General features: G+C 38.8%; 1 protein-coding gene across 14 annotated transcripts in view; it reads right to left on the bottom strand.

Annotated features, from left to right (window-relative positions):
• HAAO (3-hydroxyanthranilate 3,4-dioxygenase) overlaps window positions 1-16,959 on the bottom strand; it is a 69,047-nt gene that overhangs the window by 25,610 nt on the left and 26,478 nt on the right. For 11 of the 14 annotated variants that reach the window (XR_011140395.1, XM_068939696.1, XM_068939697.1 and 8 more), the window contains exons 7-9: window positions 13,225-13,370; window positions 12,032-12,100; window positions 10,784-10,866 (exon numbers count right to left, since the gene is read on the bottom strand). Coding sequence is in view for 12 of the 14 variants with exons in the window: in XM_068939696.1 (XP_068795797.1) it covers window positions 10,784-10,866; window positions 12,032-12,100; window positions 13,225-13,370 (298 nt within the window). In the remaining 2 variants the exon portion in view is untranslated. Of the gene's footprint in view, window positions 1-531; window positions 7,475-8,093; window positions 9,376-10,783; window positions 10,867-12,031; window positions 12,101-13,224; window positions 13,371-16,959 lie in introns of those variants that run through there. The other 3 variants (XR_011140396.1, XM_068939701.1, XM_009668910.2) reach the window with 3 other exon arrangements.

The following is a 16,959-nucleotide window of genomic DNA, read 5'->3' as shown; positions in this document are numbered from 1 at the left end:
TGAAATAATGAGAAAAGAGTTAGTTAACTGTGTTTTTCTAAAGGTGTTTTCAGCGCTCTCAAGCGCTCTTCAGCGCTCTCAGTGCTCTGCATGTGTCTAGATGTTCATGTTTCAGTGCTGCCGTCCTTGAAGCTCTTTCTTTACAAAACAATGAAGCTAACAATTTTGTTTTTCTAGCATTTTTACAAAGACAAATTCAGCTGCAAAAAGAGACTGTTAAACTAGAGCATCAAAATAACTGCATACTTTATTCAGGATAACAATACAACATGAGTGAAGCTGCAACTTGCAGAAGATGAAAAATGGCATATGGGAATGCACCTTGTGTTAAGCATGTGCTGATGTTTTTCCACTATTGTCATATATTAGCTATGTAGAAAGAAGGCCAGATTGTACCGAGTTGTGGAGCTGTAAGACTAGGGTAATTCTGCTAGCTGCATATTTGCACAAATACAACTGAGGATAGCATTTCTTTCAATATAGATACATGAAGAAATGAATAAAATGGGTTCAATGCAAAAAAGTTAGGAATTAGGCATGAAAATTATTTTAATGGAAGAATACACAGGCTGTATAAAATAAGCATAGAACATATGTTCAAAATATTTTCCTATTGTTTTTATGTGTCTCTTTTAAGCAGGGGGAATATTGGTACTTTTCACAAATAGTATTTTTATTAATTCTGCAGGACAAGGAACTTGAAGATAATTAATTGTTCATATGATCAAGTAAAACACTTTTATCTCTGTCCACTTTCCACTGGACTGATGTTGTTGTCATGGAAATAGCATTTGCAACTAACTTGGTGCCAACTGTAGCAAAGGCCAATCTCAAATGCAAGCGGAGACAGCGCTAATGATGGGTTAAAGCACATAGGCAAGCAAGAGTAAGAAGTTGTTCAGTTTGCCACTTAACAGCTCCCCCATAGTAGATAAAAGGAGTACTTCCTTCTTCTGAGCTTTCAGTCTGTCTCTCCGTTCACTATATTCCCTTTTAAAATTGCGTCTGTTTAGCTTCCCCTGCCAGACATTCTGGCACTGTTCCTCAGGCACTTAAATATCATTGCGGATTTGGGCTTCTGAGCCTACATCTTATTTCCCTCTGAGGGGGAGGAAGCATTGCAAATAGAGTTAATTTTGCTGTAGAGGAAATAAATGCCTTGAGACCTTTTTATTGGATTAAAACTGGTAATAAAAAACAACCTTTGTTCCTCTGCCCCACGAGGCATATATGAGCTGCAAAGACCCAACTGCCTGGGATCCTGTGAAGAGGCTGGTTTAGGTGGAGCGTTTCATGTAGTCATTTGCTAGTGGTGCTCAGGATAGTTATTCCCTATTGTACGATTTGTTTTTTGTCCTCTAACAGTATGCATGGAGTGCATACAACCCACTGAGAGCACAGAAGTAGCTGCTTCATAACAGCTTCTGAAACATCCTGTATTTGACATAAATAAAAATGACCTTCAGTATCAATCTCTGTCTCTCTGAACTGCCAGAAACTGACTAGTTATGTTACAAAATGCCAAGCATACAAATCATGCTTTGGCACGAATTTCACCAGTATGGGCAACCTAATTATCGCATAAAGATACTTGAAAGGCAAATATAGGGGTGTGTGTGTGATAATTTTACACATATATAGAAATCTCTCCTTAAAAAAAAAAAAAAAAGGCGATGGTATTCTGAGGGGATGCGGAACAAGGAGCGAAAAAACGTCTGCATCATTAAAGTACAGGAGCCTGATTCTGCTTCCATACAGGCATCAGTCAGGGCAGTTGCATCAAAAACAGCAAAGATAAGAGTGACCAATTGCTTTAAATGGAGAACTGGGTGTAGATTGCCTAGCTTATATCTTCCAATGGAAGAAATAGTTTTTGACAGTCTTATTTAACAGTGTCATCGTACTGGAAACGGAAGCCGGAGGGTTGATTAGTTTCTCATTTTAAAATCTAAGTCTGATGGGCTAAGACAATCTGATTCTAGTGCTGGCATGCTGTTTCTTGTCTTGTTTTAAAAGTGAAGCTAATCTAGTTGGTTTTGGTGGATAAAAGAATTCTTGTCATTCTGTGTTTTGTATAATCTTTGTGGAAATCATTTCAAGATTTTATTAGTGCATTTTAATAGCTGAAAATACTTTCTGAATGTTAAAAATATGCTATGGGAATTTACATGTGTTTTCTGTGAAATGCTAAAAGCAATTTCACTTTCTTAGTTGCTATATGTCATTGTTTCTTATCGCAGAGTAGATGAGCTGTGCTCTCTAAACTGAAAGTATTCTTGAAAGGGATTAATTCTTCCTCTAGTTCTCTTGCTATTTATTGTCTGTCTTTCCACTATACCAAAGACCTTTGGATCACTCACTACTTGCATTGTTCAGTGTTTTTAATGATCATTACCTCCAACTTCAGTTACTTGCTTATGTCACACCTCAGGTTCACAGCTGTTAGTTTGTGGGGCTCATGACTATAGATGACAATTAAAATTCCTGCCAGTTTTGTCTCCTGTGGGTGTCTCATTAGCTGCTACAGCTTCTAGCAAGTTTTCTATCTCTCTCTCTCTCTCTCTCTCTCTCTCCTTTTTTTTCCTTTTTTTCTTCTTCCTGCCTCCATGTATGTGCTGTGGTCAGAGAGTTGGCAGCCCTGAAATGAATACTCATGGGTTTTAGATGAATTTCACATGCATGTGCTTCTTCTTTTCAATGTCATATCAAACTTTGAATTGTGTTATATCAAAGTCAGATATTTTTGAAGCTACTTGGTTTCATTCAGTGTTTATAACCTTTTGCTATTCTCCTCAGAATAATCTGGTAAGAGGACTTAGACAGTTGATGTTTATTTGTCACTCAGCAATACAGCATATAGGGTTTGAACCATTTACTCTTTTGTTCACCAGTATTAAGAAGCAACCAGTAACTTAGCATTTTTCTCAGACTACCATAAACAATGTTAATCTATTCGTGGTCCTACAATCTCTTCATTATTTTTCCTAGGTCAAAATATTTTTCACCCTCATTCTATAATGTATCCCAATACACTACAGATGGTTCAGATCTACAAATGTGATCAGGCAAACAATTCTCTGGAACAATGGCTTTGGAAGGATATGTGCTTTCCCTCAGAACTTGCTTTTATTTTATGGAATAATATTTTCCGTAACTCCATTTGGGGAGTAGGAACTATCCTCTAGTTCTGTCCTCTGTTCACTAGCAACACTGCAATCCTTTCTGCGTGGCTCGGTTAATCTTGCTGCAATATTGCCGAGCTTTAACAAGAGGAGGTGTGGAGTGCCCCTGAGAGCATAGCTGGCAACTGCGACGTTCCCATGGGAGAGGGAAGATGCCGCTCTTGTGCAGAGGAGACTACTCCTTTTCTTAAGCTATCGAGTAAAATGAGGTGATAGATCTCTGGCAGTAGTTTACTTGGAGAGAATGAGCTTTCTTCAGCTCTTGGAAGAAGTAGACTACAGGGCCCCATGGGTCCTCGGTAATTGGAGGTGGTTCTCTGCAGCAGCCTGAGGGCTGAGTGTTGCAGGATGGGACTTAAAATGACCCTCTGGGCATTTCCTTGTGGTTTAGCTGCAGACAGCTGTGTTGTGTGCACAGTTCTTTGCATAGCAGTTATTGTGGAGCCCATCTGAGGTTGTCCAAATCTCCCTTCCACGTGGAGCTCAGACACTATGCTGGGGTTTTTGTACTACTGCTCAAGGGAGAGATACCAAAAAGCTAGATAAGGTGCAGTGATTGTATTTCAGGACCAAACCCCAGTAGTCCTTAAAAGTCTTGCACTGGAGCTTACACATTAGCTCATTAGTATTACACATTAGCTCATTGCTTTACATAATTGGATTGTTAAATATATTTTCAAACTGAAAAGCATAAAGACAGCGGCTTATTGTGCAAGTCTGTCTGCCTTGAGTGAAATACAAGCTTCATCACCTACCTGCTTTAGTTTTACCTCTTTAGCAAACTCATTTTCTTCAAGAAAGAAAATTAAAACCTCTTTAAATTAAGCTTTTTCACTACAGCTGTACACTCACCTACTGACTGTTTAAAAATACAAAGCAGCATTTCAATCTTCCATGTTGTGATTGCAATGTGACTTTTACAGAATTTGCAGAGCCAAAGATCTCTTGTGGTGCATTTAATCTAGACTAGCAACAATTCAGAAAATCTTGCCTAAGAATCACAAACACAAAGAAGGAGAGCTTGCTACAGAAAGGAATCTGATGTATGCATTTGGGCTTGATTTGCCTAAAAACTTTGCCATTTCTGGGCTTGTTTCTGCAAATGTGCCGAACACTGCTGAACTGTAATTTTCTTCTCCCTGCTCCCTCAGCACCTTCCAGCTTTCAAGCTTCAATCAGAAGTTCAGTGAATAGGAGACTTCTTATCGACTCCTACAGTTTCTTGTGTTGGATCCAGTCAGTGATAGCCAAAAACTTTCTGAGCTAGACTATTTTGTCCTCTGTAGCTCAGGTATTGATTCTGAGTTGCAATATGGATATTAATGGATATTAACTCTGTCTTATTCATTATTAATTTAAAAGCAATTTTTGTTTTGTTTTTAAATCAGCTATTCTGCATCCTTTGCTGCTGAAGAATAGCTCTACAACTATTTGTATCTTCAACTGGAAACAGAGCAGGAGGTGATGACCTTCGTTAGCTTGAAGTTTTTCTTCAAGTGCACTCTGGATTATTAACCAAGAAAAAATGTCTGTCATGAATACAAGCTGTTTTTTTTCCTAGAGATCTATTAAAAAGCCTAAATAATTCTTTTCCCCTTTATTTATGTGCAATGGTGGTGTGAGGGATGTTTTCTGTTCATCTGTTCTATATAATAAATGTGGCTGATAACTGAAATCAGAGGACAATGAACACTTAGCAATAGAACGGGAGTATTTATTATCATCACACAACAAGAGTGAGATCATTTGTTTTACAGCTGTGGCCTGTGTGAGCTTTCTGTGTGGCTTTGAGAAAGAGTTTACTACAACAAACCTGATCAGTTTAGTGATCCACTCAGTCCAGTTTTCTGCCTCTGGTAGAGCTTATTCCTTCAAAAGAATGAGCAAGATATAAAGGGAGCAAGGAGGAAGACAAGCTCCTCTCTTGACTTTTGCAGGCTGTCTATTTGCACACTGCAATATGAAATGTAATTAGTGTAGTTAGAATATTAGCTTGACTGAATTGTTCTTTGTGTTGATTATCTAGTTGCTTTCAAAATAAAGCTCTGTTGTTGGTCTTTGATCTGTATACTACATGATCTGTAAGGGTCACTATTTCCTCTTGTATTTCTCTTAGAACAAAAAAAGGGTATTTTGCTTAAAGTTGCTTTTTGTAGTTTTTATTTCAACAGATTAGAAACAGCTGGTGAAGACAAGCTTTGCTTACTGTACTTTGTAGCATCATAATTACTTTGAGCAACACTAGTTATGAACTAGTGCTGAATATAATGGAATCTTGCTAATCGACATATTTTATTCAATGTTAAAACATGGGATGTTTACGAAAGAGGAGTGCAGTGAAACTGTATTAAGTGAAATACTTATACAGTGAAACTGTATTAAGACTTATTTGAAGAACTGGTGTAAGTCAGCATGGCTCAGCATAAGAATATGAGAAGTGCTCAGACCCATCTAGCCTAGTGGCAATAAGAGATGCTAATTAGCAAAATAGATTGAAGTTAATTGTGCTAATTTATATGAACTGAGAAACTGACTGAAAGCTACAGGTCACTGCTCAATATCTTTAAAGTACTATAAAAATTTTAATATTACTCATATGCACTTAAATATTATAATAATAAAAAAACATACTTTGCAAAACTCACCAGTCTTTTTTCACCCAGGCTCAAACATGTTTAAATTGATCAACTTGCTTTGCTAGTTGTTTGGTGCATTAAGGTACTGAACAACCAACCTCCAGTTCTCTTGATACTTGGGTCAACAATTGGCTGCATTGGGTCCCTCACCTTTTTCCCCTCATCTGAAGTGAAGGGCAAAGCTCCTGTTCACTTCTGGATTCTGATCTGGCAGCTTTATATATGGACATAAGCAGATAAACAGAAACTCCTTTTTGTGTGCTTAAGCTTTCAAATCAGCTCCAGATTGTGACTCTGGAGAGTCCCAGGTGATTTTCAGGTTATAATCACTTTGAGGCTTGCTGGCTTCATGTTTCTGTCTGGTTTCTGCTCTGTGTAGGCTTTACTGGAACATTGCTTAAAATGTGTGTGTGCGTGTGTGTATGTATATATTTGTATATACAAAGGCTTTGCTTGAAGTCTTTGAGAAGCTGTGGCAAATAGGTGGACTGTCTATGCAAGAATGTACTAGGGAGGTCAGCACAAGCCTCCTGAAAGGCGATAACAAAGATGAAGTGACAAAGATAAGGTGAGGTGACACAATATCTATATAATTCAGATGGAAAATGAGTGCTCCAATCGGGGTGTAAGAGCACCCTATAAGCTGTATAGAAGAACAGTTGTCTGTATGCATAGGACAGGGTTTGCGTTGGTGTGTTGTCATGGACATTACGCACAAAACATGCACGCATAAAAAGCAGGAGTTAGGACCCTTTGTAGAGAGTATACCTAACTCAGCCTTTGCCACTGACTTGTGCCTAAAATAATTCTCTGAGACAAGATTAGTGCCGCAGTGCCCAGCGTCTAATCAGATTTTAGTGCCACGGTAGACTTGAGCTGACCACATGTGCACAGTAACAGCACCTAACAGCTAAAAGGACTTCAGGGAGCCAATCTGCATCTGGCCAACTTCCTCACAGGCAGAGGAGCAGGGCTGCTTAGGCAACTAATTTAATGTCCCACTTCTGGATCGTTATAATGTAATACAGAGGAAGTATGATGTGCCTGAAAGATCTCCTGACTGATCAGGAGCCTCCTGGTGGTAGCTGAAAGGAAATGTTGGGTTAAATCTGATAATGTTTCTATGAGTTTAGAAATATAGTTTGGCTTACTGATAGTTGGCACAGGTCTCGGGATCCAGAGTGAGCACTTTTAGTTGGCTTTTGAGAGTATTGAGTCCAATTCCCTCCCTAAAAGAAGGCATTAGTGCTCCAGCCCATCTGTGCCTGCTTAGCAGTGGACAACTTGACTTCAGTCCCTCTCCAGCCTGAAGGAGGTTCAAGCCAATAGAAAGTACGCCAGTTGTCAGACCACAGGCTCGAGGGGGTGAGACACACTCTGCCTTAATAGCTAGGCCTTTCTACAAACCTTCTTATGCTATTTTGATCCTCATTTTAGGTATATTTATGGGACTGGGCCTCCCTTACCTGATTTTTGACTGATAGCAGCTCCTCCAAAGAAGGTAAACCACCTTCTGCTCAGCTGTGGGTTGTGAGTGTGGGCAGCAGCAGGATTGCAGGTGACAGAGCTCTGGCTTAAGGCTCTAAATCCAGCTCATTCTGGCTCTGGGCATACAGTGCTGGACTTCGATAGAATTCAGGTGTTTAAGCAGGAGACCTTAGAAAAAGTCATACCCATCAGAAATATAGCTTGAGTGGAGCCTATATTTTAAATTCTTAAGCTGGCTACTTTTAAAGTTGGGAGAAATCAGTAATTGAGAAGTCCATTAATTTTTGTTTTAAAACTTCCATGGTTCACCGTGCCTCTGAACGTGTGAAGAGCTGTTGCGTATTCCAGACATTGTTCTATCCGTTGTTATATTTTTATCTGCTTATTCAGTGTGAAATACAGAAATATTTCTGTGAGATGAAGTAAACCCAGAACTATAACTCTAGCAGTTGCTTCCTAACTAGTGGACTGCCTATTAAACTTTTTCTTACCCTAGATCCCTTAACCCTAACGTTTGCTCAGTGAGCAGCCATTCCCATAGACACTCAGGCACACCAATATCATATGAATGACTCCCTTGTGCAAGAGACCTTTTCATATGTACATTCACAATTGCCTAAGGACTAGGTTCAATTTTTAAAATTAAGTCCTCTGTTGTTAGGGGAATGTAGGGTCTGCTGTATATTTTACTGGAAAAGTTTCACTAGTGAACCTGACTGTAAGGTATAGATTAAAGCCAACCCATGTGAGCCTTTCTCACCAGAAGAATGAAAACCTGAATAAAACATGTATGTCATCTTAGTTTAATAAGCTTTGTAGGTGATAGATACACAAATTTTAAAATTATTTAAATATTATAGTTATAAGAAATCAAGTAACAGTAAGCTTCTGCTTTTTTAAATATGCAATTGGTAATGCTTGGAACTATTTAAGCAACCTGTTATCCAACGGTAAAAATTTATGAAGGACAATATGTAAAAACCCTGGAGACTTCCTAGAAGAAAAGCAGGAAAAGCTAATTATACTGCCTGCTTTCACATTACATTCACACGTTGAAGTGCAATGAAGAAACCTCATCCGTTCCTTCAGAAACAAGCAACAGTTAGTAGAAACAGATTATTTTACATCTTTCTTCTCTCTTGTCCCCCAATACACTTCTTAGGCTACTTTGAAATAAAATTTCTGCAGCTAGAAAACCATAACCAGAATGCTTGTGTTGGAGTCATAATACATTAGGTTATGATAGCGCACTGTACAGATGGCGTTCAGCATGGTACAAGTGGCATGTTACTGATAACTGTCATTGATATTGCATTGCCAGATTTGGTAAACTGGTATCAAGTCACCTGGAGCAAAAACAGTGATCTAAGTAATGCAGTTGGTCTCTTTTTAATCTCTCTCTTATCTGGATCTCAGAAATTTTGGGAACTACTACAATTAAGAGCCTACCAGCCATGGATGGGGTAACTCATGTTACGCCCAATTTGTTACATATGACAAAGCTGAGATGCAGTGAAGACCAGGTTACAAAAGGTGCTAGGGATATTAAGTGATTAGAAACAAGAGTTCCTTATCTTAAGTCTTGTGATGTAGCTAAAATATAATCTAGGAAAACAATATTACTCCTACTTCATTTTCTTCCTCTTGCAGCAGGGTCTTGCATTAGAAAAACCTTTAATTTATTCTAGATAGGATCATATATATTACCCTGTGTGTGTATGTGTGTGTGTTTATAGATATAAACTCCTATTACTTGGATCCATTGTTCATTTGTTTTTTGGATAACAGCTATTGTTTTGTTTTTAACAAAATAACTAGTAGATTTTGCTGAAGTTTAAACTACTTTTTTTTTTTAGTTTTAATTGGGCATAGTGCTTGATTCTAGTGTAATCATTTTGTTAGATTGTTCAAATTCCATGCACTCTAAACTGATCATTAAGATGAGCCAAGTAGCCTCAAACTTTATCATCAAACTTGATTGGCACAACAGCTAGATATAAGGTTGCTTGCGTTTTGGATCCTGAGCAATGTAAAGAGCCACACATCCTTCTGTTCTCTTCCAGCAGTACCTTGAAAATGGAAAGACAGATGATCCAAAGTATTTAAAAACTCCACCCAAAATGGCAATAAAAATATTTATGCTGCTAGAAATGTAGAGGAATATGAGGTGCTGTTCTGATTACATTTATTTCCTTTCCATATTGGTATATTTTGTGAAATTTCAGGGAATTAGTCTCCACCGTCACTAGTATAAGTCAACCATGAAACACTGGGGAAGAACATAGTTCTACTTATGAGTGAACCTAGGGGAAAGGTTTATATTCTGATCTCGGTCACTGAAAGACTGAAACAAAATCATCTCAGTGAGTACGTTTTAGTGATGTGTGCATTTAAGAATTCAAGAGTGAGGACCACAAGGCAAAATTACTTTTATATTAGCCATTTTTATGTCAGTTGCACAGGTGGCCAGAGATCAAAATCAGTGTACCACAGTGATACACACAGTAAGACTGCGCCTGCTGTATAGATCCTATAATCTGAAAGGTCTTAATCTGGTCTTATAATGCATTGCATTATACCAGGATTTTGAAAACATGGTTTCACTGGTTGGACTGCAGGACTGGGTCTTAATTTAAGATAAGTGATTTATAAAAGTGGTGGGAGGTAACAGTAGAGGGAGGAGGTGGCTACATGTCGGAATCACAGTTATAGAGAACAGTTCTGTGCACAGTTGGATGGTTTCATCTCTTTCAGTGATTTATTTTTTTTCTTTAGTGACGTATGATATATAGAAGGTGCAAATATCAGAACTACTACTTATTAGATTGGTAATTTCCTGTAGGAAAGAAAGTCAAGTCTATAATTTGATTTTAATCTTCTGCATTGCATTACCAGTAAGTGTACATCATTGTTCATCTTTTTCATGGTGGGCACTCTATCAGCCCATGCCACTTCTCACAGAGTTGGCAAGTACTTTCTCATTACATTCTCTCTGGAAACTATTTTCACCAGTTTTTCCTTCACATATGCCTTGTGATTATGAAACAGCCCTATGCATCCTACTCCGGAGAGAGTTGTGTGTTTGGTCTGGTACTCAAATACCTACTGTACCTATATGTTGATTAAGGCTGGTATCAAGCTTAGAGGATCTTCTGTGATTGCTGATTGGTGTATTAGCTCCATCTACCCTTATGCAGGGCCTTCTATACACTGTGTTTTTTAGCAGTTTTTCTTTTATTTGTTACCTTTTCCCAGGTTTATTGTAGGAGGTTAGTTAGAATGAATGTCTGGCTTTATTTCTTCCTCAAGACACCTCTGCCTTGAGGAATAATATAACCTATTGCAAATCCTGCATTCACAGAGCCTGTGTGTTTCTGCACCAGTTGAAGCCCAGTCTGGTATGGACTGAATAAACAAAATTTATGCTGTCAGGGTCTGGGAAGTCATGTATCGAACCACTCGCTCATCTCTACTCACACAGACTGGGCACGGACAAGCAGGCTGTCACCAGCAGCTAGAGTCAGGGTTTTACCATCCATGGTAACAGTAGATGTGCCCTCCTGAAGGGAAAAAACAGAGAGCCAGCTTTTAATTTTTCATGTACTGTCACTAGCAGAAAGAAAATGCTGCTGCTAAGTGCAAAATTCTTTCCTACAGAAAAAGTGCTTCAAACCTGTTCTGTTTTATGAGGCTTCGCGAAAACGTCAGCAGATATTCCCTGTCTGACAATATTAGCATCAATAAAAACATGCTTCATGGTTCACTGTTCGCTGCGATAAAGCTGCAACCCATTGCCTGGTCCCTTGGGGATACACTGCTAACAATCTAACCTAGCAGCCTGCAAACTGGCACGCCTCTCTGGAAGTCGCAGGGCTTACCTCCTGGAGTATTTCAAGTTCCTTTTTAACTTTTTTGATTCCTAATACCTTTCTAAGTCTTCAAAAGCAGTTCACAAGTCAGCAGGGAGCTGACAGAAATTGCTAATAGGAGTCCATCTACACTGCAATGGACTCATCGTTATCTTGTCAAGCAGCAGAGCCAGATTCTTGCCAGCAAGAACAAGGTCGTGCTTGCAGAGGCTGCTGTAAACTGCAGCATAAAAAGAAGTGTCCTTCAGAATTATTATGTCTTTAATTAGTATTTGATAGTCCCTGTGAATTTGAACAGAACAGGAACTGACAGAAATGTCTGGCTTAAGCCAGCCTGACTTGTGTGCCTGGAAACTAGCTTTCCTCTGCTTGTTTTCAGTTAGTTGAATGAAGGGCATCTGGATCACTTACTGCTCTGCTTTTGTATAAACAAGCTTTCAGTTAGATTTTCATTAGCTTGGTCTACAGCTTACCTGTTACCAGTAGAACTGCAGTATGAGGGCAAACGCTTCAAGGAAGAGGTAATAGATGACACTTTTTATCACTCACAGGCATTTTGTATTTTAAAGATATATGCTGGTAGGAATCAAAACCCTCACCAAGACCTGATGAAGGATAGCAGTGGCTCTGTTTTGAACGTATAAGGTGATTAAAAAAGAGGGACTATTTTTAAAGCAGCAATAGTTTACAGCTATTTCTATCAATAGTTTGCTGAAGAAGGGTGGTGTCTGCAGCTGATGTCTCCTGTGAGAAGGAAGTTAATCATTTTAGGTTTTGCTGCCTGTGCTAGGAGGCTTTACTACTGTTCAATTTACCCTGAGTGTCGTGGTTAACAGTCGTGTGAATTGTCACATACCAGCTGCCATATCCAGATATCTGAATTCTTTTTGCTTTTTTCAGTTATTCCTGGTCCGTAAACTATAGCCTAAAAGAAAGAGGGGGAAACATGGGAAGAAAAGTAATGGATTCATCTCAGTAACTGAAGTGTACGTGTTCATCTTCCTACAGCATCTAAAATATTCTATTTTTAGAGAAAAATGTTCAAAGAATATGACGTTATTTTTACAGACATTAAAATTCACATTATGTTTGCTATTCTCTTATTGATTCCTGCTGATAAAAAGGGAACTGATCACACCTGCCATTCCTTATGCTCCTCTGCATCCTCACTTATCTATTCCTTCTGCCTCCTCCCACTCTCAGCTTAGCATCTATATCCTCGCCTGCTTCTGTTCTTGGAATAGGCACTTCCTCCTCATGAACTCTGGGCCCCATCAAGAGCCTGGTGAAGTCAAAAAGATGTTTCTGCTAGCATTGGAAAAGCTGCAGATTGGACTGACTTTTCCCATTATTATCTGTCCTTTCTGTATTGACCCTCTGCCACTTTGCTGTCAAATGTACTGGATTCCTCAGAGTGTGACTTTGAGCAACCCAAGGAAAGAACGTTTTGTAAACTATCATGCATACAGAACAGATATCAAAAGGTAGCAGCTTCGCTTACACCTGAACAGTGCTTGACTAGACTGAGAAGGGCAAAATGCTCTAACACAGCCCAGGATGCCTGGTGCTGACCAGTTCCCTTTGTTTCCCTTTTTCTGTAGGTTAACAGAAATAACTATATATTTACATGTCCAAATTAGACTTGGCACTGAGAATACTGTTCAAACATGAAGGGAAGTCAAACATACCACCATGATGTAAATATTACTCACAACTATTTTTAATTCAGGAAATATGGGAGGGGGGAGCAAAGATGTCTATTTAAATCCGAAAGAAAATACATGGAAACAAGGTTCAGCTTGATTCCTTAAGCTGAAGTATCCGAGACAGGAGCTTCCCTGCTGTAAGCTAGACAAATCAGTGGACCAAGAGAGGTGCTTCAGAGAGGCAGGTCAGGCAACAACTGAATTGCTCTGTGGGGATGGGTAGTCTTCTCTACTGACTACCTGGAGGTTCTGGAACTGGATTCACTCAGCCTAAACGTGAGGCATCTGACATCTGTACCTTTTAAAAAAAATCTTGCTCTCGGAGAAGTTAAAAAGCTCCTACCTCTGTTTCAAAGTTATCTCCAAACATAAATAAAGCAGAAGCAATCCTTAAGTCTCCGCGATGATCATTTAACCAGCTTTGGAAGGAAAATGGCTCCATAACAGAAGTGGAATTTAGTGGGAAAGGTGTTTCTTTTGGCAGTTCATCTATTAAAAAAAGCAGATACCTAAAAGTGAAACTTGCTTTCCTTGACCTCTGCTAACCTTTTATTGCTACAAACAGCTTGAAGGGTTCAACTATCTAGTTAAAAGCCAATGACTATGGCATTGCTTCCTATTATAAGAATTTAGTACTTAGGGTTTATAAGACACGTGCCTTATTCGTTTACCTTGATGAAGTTGCTTCTCTGAAGCTGTTCTCAGAGCTGTTGTGTATCTCTGTTTGTTACGAATGCATAAAACAGCATGCAATAGGCTGTAGTTTCTGCTGGCGTGTTCTTCATCCCCTTTTCCACCAGCTTGTGCGCTGATGGAATCACATCTGTCATCTCAATGTCTTTGCTGAGTCACCCTGACATATTCCCATATAAGTGAAAATTAGGTCCACAGAACCAGATTACTCTAGATCTTTCATGTATTCAGCACTGGCCTATATCTTTCTTCTTCCCTGGATGTTTTTAAAGTATTTTAAAGGCTTCATTGACCACAGTGAAACAAATAGGTTATCACAACCTTAAATTTAATAAGGGGCCTTTTTTGTGGTGTTTCAGGAGTAGTAGCTGGATTTAATTTCCAATAATTCTCATTCATAACTGATTTACTTCAAAATAACTGGAGGGCTGAATGCAGTTTCAGTGTAGCTAGTGAAATTAAGATTTGTGCTGTGCACTGCTGCTATATGAAGTAAACTTCTGTTATTCACCAGCCCACAGTAAAGTGCAGAGACAACAAAATCACCTTGGTGGTCCTAGATGGTTTGTTCTGAGGAGCCATGGGAGAATGCCCCTGGAGTAATTTCAAGTATTAACACTACTTCAATGCAGAAAAACTCACTAGATGCCTGTCTCCCAAAGGTATTGAGCTAATAAATTTACAAGCAAGTCTTAGTCTCTCTATTGGTAATAGAGCAAGTTTTATTAAAGTACCGGTGCATTCATTATATGTTTTTTTTTTTTTTGGTGTTTTGTTTTGGATACAGAACTTCATGACTTTTCATGGAAGGCCTTTTTGTACGCGGTCTTTGAGCAGTATGCTAGGAAGGTCAGTGCATGCAGGGCACTGAAAGTACCGGCATTGGTATATAGAATAAGTGCATGTTTAATGGATCAATCCACCAATTATCTGCACTTCCCTTCAGTACATCTGGATGAGATGCTAACTACTTTAGTTGTAGAAACATGTTTTGTCATTCAGATTTCTTCATTATGTTAAATTAGATGGAAGAACTCAACAGGTTTCAGCAAACTCTTTATCTCAGTATTGCCTCTTTCTCGAATGGCATATTTTGTATTAGTAATCTTCAGCAAAAGGAATCTGTTTGAAAGCTTTTTTCCATCAAGCTTTTTTGAAAAAGGCATCCTATTCTGATATTACTTGACTCAAATATGCAACACATTTTTTTTATTAAACAGCAAAAACCTTAGAAATTAAGGAGCACCAGGGGGAAAGAGAATCTTTACATCAGATTTATTCTAATCTGGGCCTGGAAACATTAACAAAATCTAAGCTGAGCACTGTGTGTTTTATTGTTTGATAACACTAAAAAACACTGTTAAGGTTGTTGATTGAAGTGATTTATTTTCACACTGCAGTATATCTGAATTTATTTTATTTTTTAATTTAACTTTCACAGATTCATCAAACCTGCTTTGGACGTAATTGGAAATATTGAGCTAATGACCTGGAATGAGGGAGATCCAGTACTTTGCACTCTGACACATACCAGAGTTGCAAACCTGATGCTTCCTAAATAACTTAGTATTTCTTATCAGCCTAATGGCTGATATTTAACTATTGTTGCATATATCTATGTTTAGCCTTAATAATGTCTTAGGAAGCGTGAGTAGGTGTATTTCTGGAGTTCTTGTGTTCTGGTAATACTGTGAGACAAAGACAATATAGGTGTAATAATGAAAAGGGTAAAAACATGCTAGCAAAATGTAAGAGGACAGCAATTCTAAGCTAGTCAGCTAAAAGCTTGGTATATTTATGTCCAAGTGATATATCATTAGGTGGAACATCAAACCTAATATTTTCTTACATGTTGTTCTGTTCAGGAGATCCACTTAAAAGAGTTCAATAGTTAGATCCATTTTTGTAGTTCATTACCATTAAACATTCATACTATAGTGTTCTATTCTTTATAGTTTTTATAACTGTTTAGCTTTAGATAAGAATGTGATGACATCATGTTAAGTTGAAAAATACATCATGTTTACTGAATGAATTTATAATTTTTTTTAAAAAAAGGAAATTACACTTTTTAGAGGAAGTCAATTTCCACTAAATAGTAAAGACTATACTGAGATTCAGCATATGAAGTTGTGCAAAAATGGGTAGGAGGGAGCAGCTTGCAAAAACACAGCCCTTGAACATTCAGGAAGAGCCAGTCTCAGGCTTTCCAATGCATGTGTAGAGCCTCCACAGAGATAACGTAGGGGAGAGCTGGCAACTTGCTGGGATTGCCATATTTCTGATAGCAATAAAGTGGATTGTTAAAAGAGGATGGCCACTAGCCTATTAAGTATATGTGGGTGTATTTGCTCACCCCCAAGCCCCATGCTACATGGAAGCTCCCCCTTCCTGACCCCACCAATATCCCTAACCTTTCTTGTCTAAGAATAGAGATCTTCCCATCCTTTTCTCAATGCATTTCTTGAGCCCTGCTATCCCTAAACTTTTCCAATCTCTCTCTCTCTATCCCAGAGCAACTCCCTTCTACTCTCTAATCTTCCCCTTTTTTCCTTTCTCCCATTAGTCTTCCCCATTGACTCCCCTTCTTCCTCCAAGAAGCTCCCAGCCCTCAGCTTTCCCTGCCTTCCTAACTCTTCCTAGGCCTTTCACACCTGCTACTGAGATCCTTCTGCTCTTCCCTCTTATATGCTGCTATTGCTGCCCAAACCCCTGGGTTGTTGGCCTTCAGTATGCACCATTTTCCTCCCCCTGCAGCTAGATGAGCCTATGTTCTTGCATGGTTTTTCACACAGCACAATCCTCATTTAAAAAAAAAAAAAAAAAAGTGCCTGGACTTTAATTAAACAGGCTGTGCTTAATGCATCTGCTTAGACGAAAAGCTGATGGGAGCAAAACTCTCCTCTGAAAACTGGGACTTGTTCTGACCTGCAGGTAGTTGCAGCAGGACTGAATGTAGCAGCCCAGAAAGAGAATTTGCAGGAATTATGGACTTTACCCTTCCAGCATTCCTGCTGACACTGGGTACTGTGCATTGCCTCTGGAAGCTCTTGTTCCTCCTGTCCACCTTCTTACCTTTTCTGCTACAGAAAGAGACACAATGCTGCTTTTTCTCTGTTTCTTCCCTTGGCCCCCCCCCCCCCCCACCTTTATTTAAAGATGAAGTTCATTGAATTCTTGCTGCAGCCCTTGCAGTTTGTTGCTTCCTTAATTTATACAAAAACATGTGTGAACATTACAGCATGTTTAACAATAAACAGTATACACTGTGCACTAGCATTGGTAACAGTACACACTTGCTACCTGCTCTTAGAGTTGCCCTGCCAATTGGACAGGAAAGCTTAGTTTCTGGTAAGAAAAAAGTATAAAGTCATATTTAAAATTC

The sequence above is a fragment of the Struthio camelus genome, chromosome 3 (assembly GCF_040807025.1).
Source record: "Struthio camelus isolate bStrCam1 chromosome 3, bStrCam1.hap1, whole genome shotgun sequence".
In the NCBI taxonomy this organism is placed as follows: Eukaryota; Metazoa; Chordata; class Aves; order Struthioniformes; family Struthionidae; genus Struthio; species Struthio camelus.
This window is presented reverse-complemented; position numbering and strand designations above follow the sequence as displayed.